The 15,053-nt window shown below is 42.7% G+C and overlaps 1 protein-coding gene across 5 annotated transcripts in view; it reads left to right on the forward strand.

Moving 5' to 3' along the window:
- The window catches only part of dnah5 (dynein, axonemal, heavy chain 5), an 83,807-nt gene that overhangs the window by 14,311 nt on the left and 54,443 nt on the right, over positions 1–15,053 (forward strand). For 4 of the 5 annotated variants that reach the window (XM_081696278.1, XM_081696275.1, XM_081696277.1 and 1 more), the window contains 20 exons: positions 53–175; positions 541–756; positions 1,237–1,263; positions 2,145–2,252; positions 2,345–2,430; positions 2,592–2,913; positions 3,248–3,454; positions 3,994–4,165; positions 4,525–4,670; positions 5,169–5,331; positions 5,488–5,736; positions 6,230–6,426; positions 8,748–8,841; positions 9,377–9,519; positions 10,259–10,460; positions 10,839–11,074; positions 11,519–11,737; positions 12,287–12,349; positions 12,528–12,766; positions 13,112–13,352. In XM_081696278.1, coding sequence (XP_081552404.1) covers positions 53–175; positions 541–756; positions 1,237–1,263; positions 2,145–2,252; positions 2,345–2,430; positions 2,592–2,913; positions 3,248–3,454; positions 3,994–4,165; positions 4,525–4,670; positions 5,169–5,331; positions 5,488–5,736; positions 6,230–6,426; positions 8,748–8,841; positions 9,377–9,519; positions 10,259–10,460; positions 10,839–11,074; positions 11,519–11,737; positions 12,287–12,349; positions 12,528–12,766; positions 13,112–13,352 — 3,453 coding nt within the window. The remainder of the gene's footprint in view (positions 1–52; positions 176–540; positions 757–1,236; positions 1,264–2,144; positions 2,253–2,344; positions 2,431–2,591; positions 2,914–3,247; positions 3,455–3,993; positions 4,166–4,524; positions 4,671–5,168; positions 5,332–5,487; positions 5,737–6,229; positions 6,427–8,747; positions 8,842–9,376; positions 9,520–10,258; positions 10,461–10,838; positions 11,075–11,518; positions 11,738–12,286; positions 12,350–12,527; positions 12,767–13,111; positions 13,353–15,053) is intronic. The other variant, XM_081696276.1, reaches the window with a different exon arrangement.

Genomic DNA, 15,053 nt, shown 5'->3' on the forward strand with positions numbered 1-15,053 from the left:
GCCCAGGCTGATTCCAGGTCGTTTTGTGTATATGTATCCTTCTTCCCTCAAGGTCACAAATCAAATGATAACAGCCTGCAAAGCCTACATTACCAAAAATGGTTCAGCCACAATATGGGACCAGCCTCAGGATGTGGTAGCGGAGAAGCTCAGAGCAGCCATTCGTTTAAACCAGGTATTTTTATTTTATTTTTTATATATGCTGACCCAGGATCAGTTTCTTTTATCCCCCCAAAATTACAGCTGTCCTTATTTCAGTTTGCTTCCAGTTTTGTAATATAATTGCTACATGGCCTTTAATAAGTGTTAGAGAGTAAAATACCCCTTATCCATTTTCACAGTCTTAATGGGAAAATGGGATTCTGTAAAGGAACAAATGAATGATGGAAATTAAATGTACCTGCTAGCCCTCAAATGCCATTATGCAAATTACAGCATGCTGATTGGTGGCTGTTAGCTTTTTTCATTATCTCTGTATCCATGTCAGAATCTGTTTTCAAGGTTCAAGGTGTTCCTTTTCAAAGTAATGTCCTTCCTCAGGAATACCAGAAATATTTCCACCAAACAAAGCAGAAGCTGGAGCAGAGTCCCTCGGAACGGCAGTTCGACTTCAGCGAGATGTACATCTTCGGCAAGTTTGACACGTTCCAGAGACGCCTCAGTAAAATCCTCGCCATGTTCAGCACCATCAACACATATTCCACCCTGCAAGACTCCAAAATTGAGGGCCTAGAAACCATGGCAACCAGATTTCAGGTACTACCTTTATGGTGTTTGAGAAAGGTTCGCCGGCTCCTTTCAGATTGGCACGGATGAGAAATCTTTGATAGTGGTCTGCAAAGATTTGCTTTTGATATATCTTTTGAATGAAAGACTTTTGGAATCTTTGAAATGTTGATATGTCGTGCAGCATTTTAGCTACATTGTCTTCCTGGACAGGCTTGTTAAAAGATATGTGTGTTCTTTTCATTTTTAAGTTAAGCTAAATGCACTATATATTGCACACACTTTGCACATGCATACCAGGGGATTTATCCTCCTTGAGTTTAAGCCTGTAATGAACTGTAAAGAACAATGCTGTGCACTAATCGCTCATGTATTTTAAAAATGTTACATAAAGACTGAGGGCCTTTACAAAGAGACTGGCATCCACGATTTAACTTTTATGCCCTTTCTCCATTTAAGCATAGCAGCTAATTCTAAACATTTGTACTCTCTACTGCCCCCTGTGAACAGACCGTGGACATGCAAGGAAAATGGGAGGTAACCAGAGCAACAGGATGGCGTTCTATTGGTCTCTAAATGTAGTGCATGCCCCATCATATACCTCATGCATGTATCCCTGCATGTCCAGCTCTACCTAAAAGGACAAACCACTGGGACTCAGTTATAACATCATGTAACCTTTGGGTCATTAGCATTCATTTCATTGCCCCATCAAGCTGTAGAGTTCATTCCTTCTCCAGCCCATTTTGTTTCAGTGTCCATGGAAACAAAGTTGCAGAGGTACCTTGAAATGCACTGTACATTTTGCTCCAGGGGTGTTGAATAATTGAACAAACACCGATAAAGGTCTATTACTAACACCTGTCCTTTGCAAAAGTTGACAGCTTGTAACAGACGATGAATATTTCATACTAAGTTGTGCTTCTGAGCAATTACAGTTTTCTCAAGCATGTGCTTCAGCTTTGTGAAGGTCAGTTCCTCAGTGCTCATCTCTGTCACACTGGGGCTTCAGAGTGACTGCATGTGACCCTGGAGCCCAGATTGAGCACGATCCCATTATCAAACAAAGTCTCATTCAGGAATTTAAGGCAGTTTGAGTAACACTCTTTGGACTCCATTGACAAGAATGGTTAATTAATAAAGCATACATATAACATATTGAGGCTTAAATGTTTTACTTTTGTCCATATCATTGGCAGATGATTATTGCACAGAGTAACCAAGCTCACAAGCCCTTCCGACTGTGTAAAGTGCTGAGCTCTTAGTGTTGAAGTCGCTCTTTGTGAGTTTTTCTCCTCATCAACAACGCGCAGGAATTACCCTGCAGTGCTGTTAGACTGATGAGCAAGTCACAACCTTAGCCATACCAGGCATATGTACTGTGGGCATGGCGTGAAATACCTCTGGTCATTTTCCAGGCTATTGTGTTGACGATGAAAAGGAAGCAGTACAACTTCCTGGACCAGAGGAAGACCGACTTTGATCAGGACTACGAGGAGTTTTGTAAACAGACAGCTGAACTGCATGTGACTATCTCAGCAAACACGACTTCCATTGTAATGTTATGGCAGCAATTTGTGAATGGATCCTTTCATAACTCTATGCCATTTGGTTTTAGAATCAGCTCAGAACCTTCATGGACAACACATTTGACAAAATTCAGAGCACGGAGAGAGCTTTGAATGTTCTTAAGAAATTTGAAAGGTAAGGTATAATGTTATTACATGAATAACATAAGGAATCATCTGACCATACCCAGTTTGAGGCTCCCAATCAGGAAAGTCCTGTTTGTTCTTGGGAACCAAACACTAACCAGATCTGACATGAAGCACCTTCTGTCGTCTCCTTGAATTTACATTTTCCAGACTCTGCATCCCAGACCTGGGCATCAGTGAAAAGTATCAGAAGATCTTGCAGAACTATGGTCGTGACATCGAAATGGTGTCGCGCATCTACTCCAAGCAGAAGATAGATACGCCCGTTGCCCGAGACCTCCCACCCATTGCAGGGAGGATCCTCTGGGCCCGGCAGCTGTACCGACGAATCCAGGATCCCATGCAACTTATCCAGGAACATCGGGGCATCCTTAACACTCCTGAGGCCAAGCACATCATACGCAACTACAACCGAGTGGCCAAAGTGCTTCTGGAGTTCGAGGTGCTATACCACCGAGGCTGGATGTCACAGGTTGGCTCTTAAAGGAAGTCAGCTATGGTTGACATAGGGCTGGACCAATGTCTCAATTTGCTAAACCCATGTCAGTTTGAGGCGGCACCTCATGGCCAACCAGTGTTTGCTCGCTCTGAGTTTTTATTTATATAAAGTTATTTTTTTTCCAGAATGAGTTAAATTTTTTATCTTTGATTATTTACATTTTTGTATGTTATTACATTTTCTTTTTTGTGATGCTTCATTTTGAATGCAATCACTAAGAAATAGATTGTGGAATATAGCTAAGGTAAACATAACCTCTCTGAAACCGTCACATGCAGGTAAGAGTCTGCAATCCCTCTGTGTCTAGATCGAGATGGCAAGAATTGGTCTCCAAGCCTCTCTGCTGGTCAAGTGTCCAGACACCATGGAGCTATACGTCAACTTTGACCCCCAGATCCTGACTCAGATCCGCGAGACGGAGTGCATGAGCCGGATGGGTCTGGAGATTCCGCCGTTTGCCGCTGTCTTGAGGCAGAAGCAGGAGCTGCTCAAAAAGAACTACAACAAACTTCAGGTCGTGTTGGTCTGCATGTTCTCTTTTTTCTTTTTTTAAAAGCAAGGTGTAAAATCTATTTAAGAGAAAGAGCTCAAAGCAGATGGAGTGTATTTGTCATCAGAAACAAAAAAACAGTAGTACACGTCAGGCTGCTAGGCATGGATGTCGTTAGGCCTGTTTTAGGGGAGCTAGAGCCACTCCTAAATGTTCTTTAGCCCCCCCCAAAATAAGCATGCATTCTCATTAATTTTAATTTATTCAACCATGCCACTGTGTCTCCAAATTCACAATATACAGAGTTAAGGGGCACTAGGACCTGAGAGAGGTGTTGTCGATATACAACAGCCCTGAAACCTGAACCACAATTAGACCACCTTCACAAATCTCTATTGACGCCTCTACTATTCACTATCGTTCTGTAGAGCTTTAGTGACGTCCTTGCTTCTAGCCTAGCACTATTGCCAATGTAACCATCGGTATCGCAAAGACCACGAACCCTGAACCCTGTTGGGACTGCAGTATACATGTACCATGTCCACGTCATACACTCCTCTTAGATGGCACTGTCGGAGAACACCAGGGTGCGGGCAAAGATCCAGCCTGCTTTCGAGTCGCTCCTCGCCCCGCACGTGGCCAGAGTGGACGAGGCCATTCTGCCAGGTCTCACCTCCCTCAGCTGGGCCTCTCTGAACATCGACAAGTACCTCAGCCACATCAGCACCGCACTGGGTAACGAACCGCTCCGCCAGCTAGGCTGCACAGCGCACTCAGCATGGCACACAGCTCTGACTTGTGCAGCTGGCAGTGTGACGCATTACTCAAGGCACTTCTCATTACTTGACCTATTACACATATTACACTTTGGCACACTGGTAACCCAGATCTTTGGATATCCCTTGTAGTTGCCTCAGAAATTAGTATGAATCTATAAGTAACCTTTTCCCTGGTTAAACCAAAGAACTGTTTGAAAACATTTCATACCTCAGCTCATTTGATGTTTAATTCAGCTGACAGAACAAGTTCTAATAGGGAAGCAAATATGGCCATCTGTCTGGCTCACATCCTTACTCTCCTCTGACTGAGTGCAGGGGATCTGGAGCTGCTCTTGGACCGGGCCAATGACCTGGTGCAGTTCCGGATCGACGCTGTCCTGCACGAGATGAGCAGCACCGTGCTGTGCGCTCTGCCCGAGGACGAGCCTGCCACATGCGAGGAATTTGTGCAGACCACCAAGGCATGCCTGAAACAGCTGCAGGCTTCTACACCCCCATCTCCCCTACCTTTCTGCAGACCTCTCAGTAGACCTCTCAGTAGATTTCTCAGTAGACCTCTCAGTAGACCTCTCAGCAGACTTCTCAGTTAGACCTCTCAGTAGACCTCTCAGTAGATTTCTCAGTAGACCTCTCAGTAGACCTCTCAGTAGACCTCTCAGCAGACTTCTCAGTTAGACCTCTCAAAAGAACTCTCAGCAGACCTCTCAGCAGACTTCTCAGTTAGACCTCTCAGTAGACCTCTCAGCAGACTTCTCAGTACACGTTTGCAGGAATGCCTTGCTTCTCCAACCTTTAGTCATCAACCAATAAAAAGCATGTATTACATTTACACCAAACTGTTCCATTGTCTATTGCTCCTGCGTATTCCTTGCATGGTGCGAAGCATTTTCTAATCGTGCCGTGTGTTTTGGTGCCGGAGGCTAAACGAACTGACGCGGGGCCGTATGGTGTTGGCACAGGAGCTCTGCATTAAGGGGGCGCAGCTGCTGCACATGAAGAGCTCCCTGGTTGAGGAGGCGGCCAACGAGCTGATCAACATGCTGCTGGATTCCGAGCAGAAGGAGGAGGAGAGCGAGATGGAACGCGGGAGCGCAGCTGAGAGCAGGGCAGAGGACCGCGACGGTGAGGCCTGGTAGACCCTGTCCCAAGCCTTCTCTTTAAAATACGAAAGCAAGGATTGATGAGCATTAGTGACCACTACAGCGCGTTTTCGAGGTGGCGAAAATATGTACTTGGTGTATGATGTATTTTATTTTGAGCTCTGCGTCCTGTCTCCAGGAGAGGATGAGAACAGATCAGAGGGCCGAGTGTTTTCTCGTAACACCCTGGCACCCAGCATTGGGCCTTTGTCTCCGCTGGCGAGGAAGAGGAAGAAGAGGGATATGTCGGAGGTGATGGAGGAAGAGGCCAAGGAGCTGCTGTCGTACTTCAATCACCGGAACATAGATGCGCTACTGCGCCTGACCCGCAACACGCTGGAGGCCCTGCGCAGGCGCATCCACGCCTCCTCGCTCATGCACTTCCTGGGTCAGTGATGGTACTTCCTGTCCAAGTTGGTTGGACAGGAATATGTAAGCTGCTGAAAAGGGTCATTGGGAGATTGTGGGTTTACCGACATACATTTATAGACAGCAAGTGGCTTGAAGTATTCCTCATTGGGTTTTATTGTGTGCAGTAGTCGAGTTGTAGAATATTGTTGGTTAATCGTTATTGTGAAACAATTCTATCATAGAAGGCTGCAATATGCAATTATGTCCACTAACAAATCATGCTTTTTTAAATTTTGTGCTATTGCCTACGCACACAATAGCGCAGAATTAAAAAAAAATATATGAAAGTTTTCCAGACGAAAGCTGTTTTGGAAAATAATCATTTACATGATCCCACAAACATATCCCAGCCATGTGAATTAGACTGGGCTTGGATCTCCATAGGCTTGGGGCCTTTGAACTGATGCCAGTGGAGATGCTATCCCAATACTTCCACAACACTGAAGTCCATTTCTCACGGCACTCTGCAGCAGAGGCCGACTCTCCCAACAGGCAAAAGGGCAGCAGTCAGCAGCCCATCTTCAGAGCTGGAGTGTGTCTGTCCATCCCCAACGTCATTGTGGTTCCAGGGCTGGACGAGGTCCAGCAAGCCCTGAACAAAGCGGTGGAGTGTGTCGTCAGTGTCAGCAAGGGAGTTGGTCAGTGGAGCAAAGAGAGAATCTCCAAGGTAACATCAATTGATCCCCTTCTGTTTTCATGGGTAGAACGCAAATGACAAAAAATCATCTATTGGTCATAATGGTGTGTTAGTGTAGCTATATCAACATGATGTAGCAGTTTTAACACTTTAGTAAATTGTCAGTCACAGTTGATAAGGTTAACTGGTGTGCCAATGTATCAATTTTAACTCATTTATTAATGATTTAATAATTCAGTATCAACTCATGAAAGTCACCAGTTCAATATGTGATTATTTCTTGTCTAACAAACATTAGAATATCCCTCTTGACTCACAGACGTAATAACTAATGTATGTTTATTGTGTAAACAGAGACAGAAAACCATGCATGAAAATCTTTGCCTAAGATTCTACTAATGGAGTTCACTAGGATATCTATTGTAAACAGACATAACATCATAACTAACCAGTTAATCCTAATGATTTGTGGCAAACCAAAGTAGCTAACTGCTAATAAGAGAAAGAGAAAATATGAACTAAAGGAAAACAAGTTTTCAAGTAACCTGTGAGAAGGACAAGCCAGTCTACTTATCCAAGAAAGAACGACCAACAAAGAAAATGTATTAACCACATTCCCTCCAGATTTGGAGGGAAAGAACGTGATTAAACGTATAACCGGAAGACTCAAGAGAAACAGGGAAAACTGTTGCGAAACATCTGCTGGGAGAACTAATTATTGGACTGAGGAGGCTGCACTGCACAGGGGAGGAAAGAGTTATCTAATTTAGAGTTATCTAATTTAGAGTTATCTAATTTAATACATTTAGTAGACACTCTTATCCAGAGCAACTTACAAAAGTGCTTTGTCATTTATTCAGTGGTTAAGGTACTTGACTAATAATCAGAAGGTTGCCAGTTCAAGCCCAATCACAGCTAGGCTGCCACTGAGCCCTGAGCAAGGCCTTTAACCCTCAATTGCTCAAGTTGCTTTGGATAAAAGTGTCAGCTAAATGCTGTAAAAGTAAATACCAATGAACTAGAATACTGTTGAAATACAGGGATCAATGCTGATGTCTAGAAGTGCAAAATACATAAGCTCTATCTTAAACAATAAGTACTAGAGTTTTAGTCAACATCAGTACAATAAAAATACCCTACCCATAAGTACTAGTTTCAGTTAGATAAGAGCAGGGTCAGTGGTCATTTCAATATTTCACAATAGATGGGTCTTCAGTCTGTGTTTGACATGAGATTTGCATCTTTCTAACCACTTAGCAAGAATCTATTGACTCAAACAAAAAGTTTGAGCAAAAAAAAGTTGTTTTCATGATGGGAGGAAAAGAATTCCCGTAGGACACTCCAGTAAGATCCACCATGAATCAATTAAAACCAAGACAATCATACTTTTACTATGAATTTCTACCTTATGGTCTTAGAATTACATTTGTAAAACTAAGAATCAAACCCTTGGATTTGTGGAGCAATTGCATAATCATCTTAATTTCTTTCCTAGAAGTTCCTGTCTTTAATACACCTTGTCTAATTCGTTCATATATGATTTCTAGGAAACACAATTAGGAATGGTTAACAATTTGTTTACAATAAACATGCAGTAAGCAACATAAAAATGAACTGATCAGGCTGAATAATGCAAATTAATAAAGAACAGCTAATGAACAGAATAATGAAACAATGGGCAGAAATAATAGGAGCAAACATCACAATTACATTAGATTACATTAATATAGCCGTACATTAAGGGCTGATTACCATTTGAAATCATAGTGGGTTAAATTACAAGTTGTTACTTTGTGATTCTGTGGGAAAGCAAAACATATAGATCTGTGGAATGAGAAAAATCGGTTGTCCTGGTAAGGGTTTGAATCTGAAGGATTTTATGGTCACAGTTCCTTGAAGTACTATTACCTTACCAAGCTGGTAAGAGCTGGGGTTTTTATGACCCCTAAGAGGAGGGGGCAGGGTCAGAGAGCTAGACCTGTCCATGGCTCGGTAGTGAGAGAAAGCCCACCCTTACCAGGTCAGAGTTTCATCAGAGGAATTATTTGTAGTCTATCTTCACTTCAAAGAATACACAGTGTTATTCATTCTAGATATGTAGCCTAGTTGTCAAAGCTGGATATTAAGTTAGCCAGCCTACCATAATCTAGAAAGGTCCTCTTTAGCCACTGAATCTAATTCTGACATATCCATGTAATGCACTTTCTGGGATTAGAAGTTCATAGAGGGTACCAGTGGGGTAGACCCACTCCTCCTTAACTTACGAAGCATGAAATGGGTCTCGGACATGACTGAAGGTGGTAATAAACTAAAGGTTCGATATCTGTCTCATCTGCTTTGTGCTGCCCCAGAGGAAGATGAGTGAGAGGCGCCTGGCGACGCTGAGGCAGGATGGCACAGACAGCGACTCGGAGGAGAGCCAGACCACGCACCGCAGTTTCGCCGGTATGTCATCTTGTTGCGTACTCCAGCAGGGCTGATCCAAGGTCAGACTGGAAGTGCCATTCATAATAGCTGCTTACAGAGCTACAACTCCTATCAACTGTTGCAAAACAATTAACGCAGGTGGAACAGATCAAAAGTTGAAAATGTCCATAGAAACTGATAGCAGTTCTCATCGCACTGATGTCTTATGTAAGATCAGTAATGACCTTCCCATGATGTAGACTGCCACTTCCTGTCCTGTGAGACTGATCTGGATACAGGAATACAGCAGCGTTTTTCCATGTGCAGTAACCCAAACCCTAGCTCTGTGGTTCTCAGCTACACTCACCCCCCACCCCCCCAAGACAGATTAAGAAGGTCTCTCCAAAGTTTTACTTTAAATCAGGAAACTGAGATTTATTGTTTACTCGAAAACCTCCCTCTCCTCATAGTTCATAGTTTTTATTTTTTGGTTCAAACTAGCAGCACTTAAACACATAGTCAAAGAAGGGCAACGTAAATCTAAAAATGAGAGATGGTTGTTTCGATTTGTTAGATAGCAGCAGTTCTGACATCTCGGCTTCAGCAAACCAGGCCATTCCACTCCAAGTCAAGAACTATTACAAAAGCGTCTCGGAGAACAAGGAGATCGTCAAGCTGGTGTCTGTGCTTAGCACCTCCATCAACTCCACAAAGAAGGTATGGTGCTGTTATCTGCAGAGATCAGTGTCCACACTGCAGAGATCAGTGTCCACACCACAGAGATCAGTGTCCACACCACAGAGATCAGTGTCCACACTGCAGAGATCAGTATACACACTGCAGAGATCAGTATACATACCACAGAGTTCAGTGTCCACACTGCAGAGATCAGTGTCCACACCACAGAGATCAGTATACACACCGCAACGAACAGTATACACACCGCAGAGATCAGTATACACACTGCAGAGAACAGTATACACACTGCAGAGAACAGTAGCTGCACTGCACAGATAAGTGTCCACATTGCACAGATAAGTGTCCACACTGTGGTCAACAGTATACACACTGCAGTGAACAGTAAATATTCTGCAGAGAAGTGTCCACACTGCAGAGATCCTAGTTTCCATGCACTTTCAGTATCACCATGCGGCCTGACTGTACTGTACAATAAGGCTGTACATATTTTGTTTTGTTTTTTTATCAGCTAGACATTCCTGATTGCACATTTATGCAGCTGAATTATTTAAATAATAAAATCATTGATAATCATAGCAACTGTTGTGCCAGGAAGACTGTAGAAGAAAAGAAAATAAATCGTGAGTTTGAAAGGGGTGAATGTTTTTTTACATCTCTGGAGGTATTTAGTTCACTAAATCACTTAGACTTGCTTTTTGATGCCTGCAATGTGTCTGTGATGAGGAGCTTGACAGGAGTGATGCTCTTCCTGCTACAGGAGATGGTGAGCACCCTGGACCGCTTCAACCGATACCAACACATCTGGAGGAAGGACCGGGAGAGTGCCATCCGCAGGCTCACCCAGCGAAATGCTCTGCTGTCAGAATTCGAGTCTCAGATCCTGTACTACCGGGACCTGGAGTGTGAGATCAATGCCGAGCCTGAGTTTATCACTGTGGGAGCCCTGGCACTCTATACTGGTAAGCTTTCCTAGCTGGTGGGCGGGCTGGCTGGCTCGGGACACGGCTCAGCCCTAATCCTATCACTGCTAGCACCATTTCAAGTGCTATCCCAGTTTCGAACAGCCACTATAAAGCAAGTTGGAGAATAAAACTCGAAACATAGGGCAGCTCACTGTTTGATGTAGACCTTAATGCAGTCCCATCCCAGTCAGAAGTACTAAGTTTGGAATAAAACCTTTTTTTTTTTTTTGCTATAATATTTTTAGCGTTTTGAGTTTAGAAAATAACAATCATCCCATTTTTAATGCTTTATGTTACAGACTGTATCTTGATTTTTTGAACTCTGCAAAATGCATTGTCGGTTTGAAAGTAATGGCATTTACCCACTTTTATCAGCCGACCTGAAACTGGCCCTTACTGCTGAGACTAAGAGCTGGATGGTGGACTTCGGTCATCACTGCAACAGAAAGTACCGCACTGAGATGGAGCAGATCTTTACATTTGTGGATGAGGCAAGCAAGAAGCTGAACCGGCAGATCAAAGACCTGGATGACATTCGTGTTGCCATGGCAGCACTCAAAGAGATCAAGGAACATCAGATCGCCATAGACTTCCAAGTGGTGCCCATTGAGGTAAACAAAACTCTGCAATAGATAATTCTAGAAGTGGGAAAAACTATGTCATGTTTTTATTGATTTTCACTGATGTTTTACTACATGTTCATATCATTCATAGAAATTTCAGAGCATGCAAATTATGTTTATAATATCGTTACCTCATGCATGACTTCATGGGTCTTCAAACCCTGTTCATGTTTAAAACAACACCTCTCTTTTGCAGAAATAGGACTTTTCAGGTCAGACAAGCTCAGTGTCCACTGAAGACAAGAGATTGTGTTACATAGTGTTTTGAACAATTTTTAATTGGCTTGAGCAACAATTATACCTCATTACATAGAAAATCTCTAAGAGCTACAATATTATATTCAACCTGAAATTTTACACGAGGCTTCAACAGCACACTGGCAGTATTTTTCTGCCATTTAATTGGCCTGATTGGGATTCTTGTCTCTGCAGGAGTCCTACGCCATGCTGCATAAGTTCGAGCTCTTGGTGGCCAAAGAAGAGATGGAGAAGGTTGACACGCTGCGCTATGCATGGGAGAAGCTTCTAGTGCGCAGCATTGAAGTGCAAAATGAGCTTATCTCCCTGCAGCCCAACTTCAGGGGGGAACTGATCGCAAACGTGCGAACCTTTGTGGACGACTGCAAGCACTTCTACCAGGACTATGAGAAGGTCAGGGCTTTGGAGGCTCTTGAGGCCACTTTATGTGGTTTTGGTTTCTTCTATTCTAGGTGGAAAATTTACTTTTAAAGCATTTGGGAGAGTCTTACATATTTACCAGGGTGACAGTACACACACTCATTGGGAATTGAACCCATGACCTTGGTAGTGCTAGCAACATGCTCTAACTGTGCTTCCCTGGTGAGCTCAGTGGTAGCCTGCTCAGTGGTTAAGGTACTTGACATGTAATCAGAACGCTGCCAGTTCAAGCCCCACCACTGCCAAGTTGCCACTCTTGGGCCCCTGAGCAAGGTCCTTAACCTGCAACTGCTCAAATTGTGTTCAGTCAGAATTGTAAGTCACTTCGGATAAAAGTGTCAGTTAAATGATGGAGTGAAATAAGTAAAAGTACTGTGTGCTCATGCTCTGGGTGGTTGTAAGCAGAAAGATTGAAAAGCAGGGCAAACTAACCATGAAGGAGAACATACAGAAACTAGTCTGGTAAATGTACAATATTGTCTAGCTTTCATGGCAATTAATCCCCTTTTTGTTTGTTCCTAGGATGGTCCGATGGTGCTTGGCCTGGCTCCACAGGATGCAAGTGACAGACTCATTATGTTTCAGGTACAGTGGACTGACCCATCTACTGGACATGTTCACTATTATATAGCTAAGAACTTGCCTACAGTGAAACTATGTTTTAGGGCATTTGCAGTATGAGGAATAGCACTAGTTTGCCCTCTCATAATATTGATAATCATCTAAAGAATCATGGTTATTATCGAGCATGTCTTTGCTGCAGAACCGTTTCGATAACCTCTACCGCAAATACATCACCTTCACCGGGGGAGAGGAGCTCTTCGGTCTGCCTGTTACCCAGCATCCTCAGCTGTTGGAGATCCGGAAGCAGCTTTCTCTGCTCCAGAAGCTCTACGGCCTCTACAACAACGTCATAGATACCGTCAACAGCTATTACGACATCCTCTGGGCTGACGTCCACATTGAAAGAATCAACAATGAACTCGTGGACTTCCAGACCCGGTGAGTGTTATGAAATGGAACACAGTTTCTCTATGGTAATCATGTAATTAATAAGTTGAATTGAAAATGATAAATGTAGGAAGGGATTCCAATTTCTCTGCCCAAGTCTGGGTAATCAGACAGCCTTCTCTTAACACGTATTCAATCTCCGGTGCTCAAAACGGACTTAGCATAGTACCTGTACATGTAGCATAGTACTTCTGATTCACTTAAAAATTAAGGTTTTGAGGACAAATATTATCCCTTTGTTTTTGGAAAGCAAACACTTGCTCCCTGTAAAATAGTTGACAGGTTGTCTCAATCAGCAGTGATCCGGCATTTCTTTCCCTTCTGTCCACCCGGCAGGTGCCGCAAGCTGCCCCGCGCCCTGAAAGAATGGCAGGCCTTTTTGGATCTGAAAAAAACCATTGATGAGTTCAGTGAGTGCTGCCCCCTACTGGAGCTGATGGCCAACCGGGCCATGATGACACGGCACTGGAAGAGGATCACTGAGGTCACAGGCCACACCTTCGAGGTGGAGACGGACACCTTCAAGCTGCGCAACATCATGGAGGCTCCGCTCCTCAAGTACAAAGAGGAAATTGAAGTGGGTCTTAGGTTAAAGTTCATTCTGCAGAATAAATCAGTGCCATCATACCTGCCACAGGCCCTGTTATAATGCGAAAATGCCACGTCATTGTATGTGGGGGTCACGTAAGGTCTGTGAAGAGAAGTAGTTTTCAGGTTAATTTTGGTTCTGAATCTTGTAATCACTGGTGTTTAATGTAAATAACAGGACACATATTCATATGTACTAAAAGTCAGTACATTGATAGTACATTTCATTAAAGGCTAAACAGCAGCTAGCAAGCCACTCTGAAGATTTAAACTGTAGATCTTTACTAAATAGCTAGTAAATAGCTAGTAACAGTTAGTAAAGTTGTTCAGGAAAAATGCTTAAAATGTGAAAAATGTTTGAGTAAAAACAGCGAATAATTATATCACAGATGGTGGTGAGATTGTTGAGAATGTTGCTTAAGGGCCAACTCATGGCAACAACACAGAAAAACTGATGATTTAGAAAGGATATGTTCAGCTGGTTTTGTAGAATATCTGTAAGATACTATTCCCTGAATGAGAAAGTATGTCTAAAACAACAGCATATGTAACATTTCAGTGCATGAAAAAGTGCAGGTGTACTTTCTGTGAGACAATGTTAACCTTTTCCCCATATAGTGCAAACAAAGACATTGTTATTATTATTAATGATAATAACAATAATAATAATAAGAAGAATTATAAATAATTACTAGACAGAAGGTTAGATGGATTAATAATATACCTATCAACGATAAAACAGTGCAAGTACTTTATATAAATATTAATATAAAAACTAATACAGTCAAATATATCATTATATGTAAATCAAAACGCTAAGATGGCAAGCTTCATTGGGAGTGTTGATTCTACTAAACAACTGCAAAGCTGTGAAAAGCCAGATGGGTGTACAATTTGGTTTTTAAATACTGTGACAGTATCAGAGCAGTGGGTGGTTTGAGAAGAGTTCCACAGTTTAGCAGCTACAGTAGAGAAAGCTCCGCCCCCAGCTGTCCATTACTGTCCAGGGTGGGCGAGGTGATCAGAGTCTGCAGATTGGAGGCAGTGTGCAGATCTGTAAAGCTGTAGTCAGTTGATTAAGTTAACTGGGGCTGAGTTATGGAAAGACTAGCAGGTCAGAAGGGGAATCTTGAACCTGACTCCATACGTAACAGGGAGCAATGAAGCTTTTGCAGGATGAACGTGATGTGCTTCCACTTGTCCGTTTTTCCACTTGTCTACTTGCCCACTTGGTGATTTAGCCTAAAAGTACATTTGGATTTCACCAAGCTATAAATAAAAATGAAAGCCATGTTTCTGTATGATTAGTCTGAGTGGTAGCAGTTAAAGAGTAAACACCACTGGTTCAGAGAAGGAACTTTAAGGAAAACATTGCTGGGGTGGGCCTGCACACACATACTATGCTATATTTATATAGTATATATACATACACTTACTTGTGCATGTGTGTTTACACACATATAGTATATGTAAATACACATACTATATTTAGACAGGTCTGGTTTAAACCAGCCCAGATGGCTGAAGATCATTGAGGATGAGGATATCTGCTCTGCTAGCAGAATCAAGTTGGTCATTCTTGCCATTGCTGTGTTGGTACTGTGCTTGTCTCTGAAATTAGAGATGTCTCTGAGATCAGGAAGAATAAATCTCTTCCTGATCTCTGCACAACTCTGCCACCTTCTTTTCC

The sequence above is a fragment of the Electrophorus electricus genome, chromosome 14, assembly GCF_041902795.1.
Source record: "Electrophorus electricus isolate QZ-2024a chromosome 14, ASM4190279v1, whole genome shotgun sequence".
Lineage (NCBI taxonomy): Eukaryota > Metazoa > Chordata > Actinopteri > Gymnotiformes > Gymnotidae > Electrophorus > Electrophorus electricus.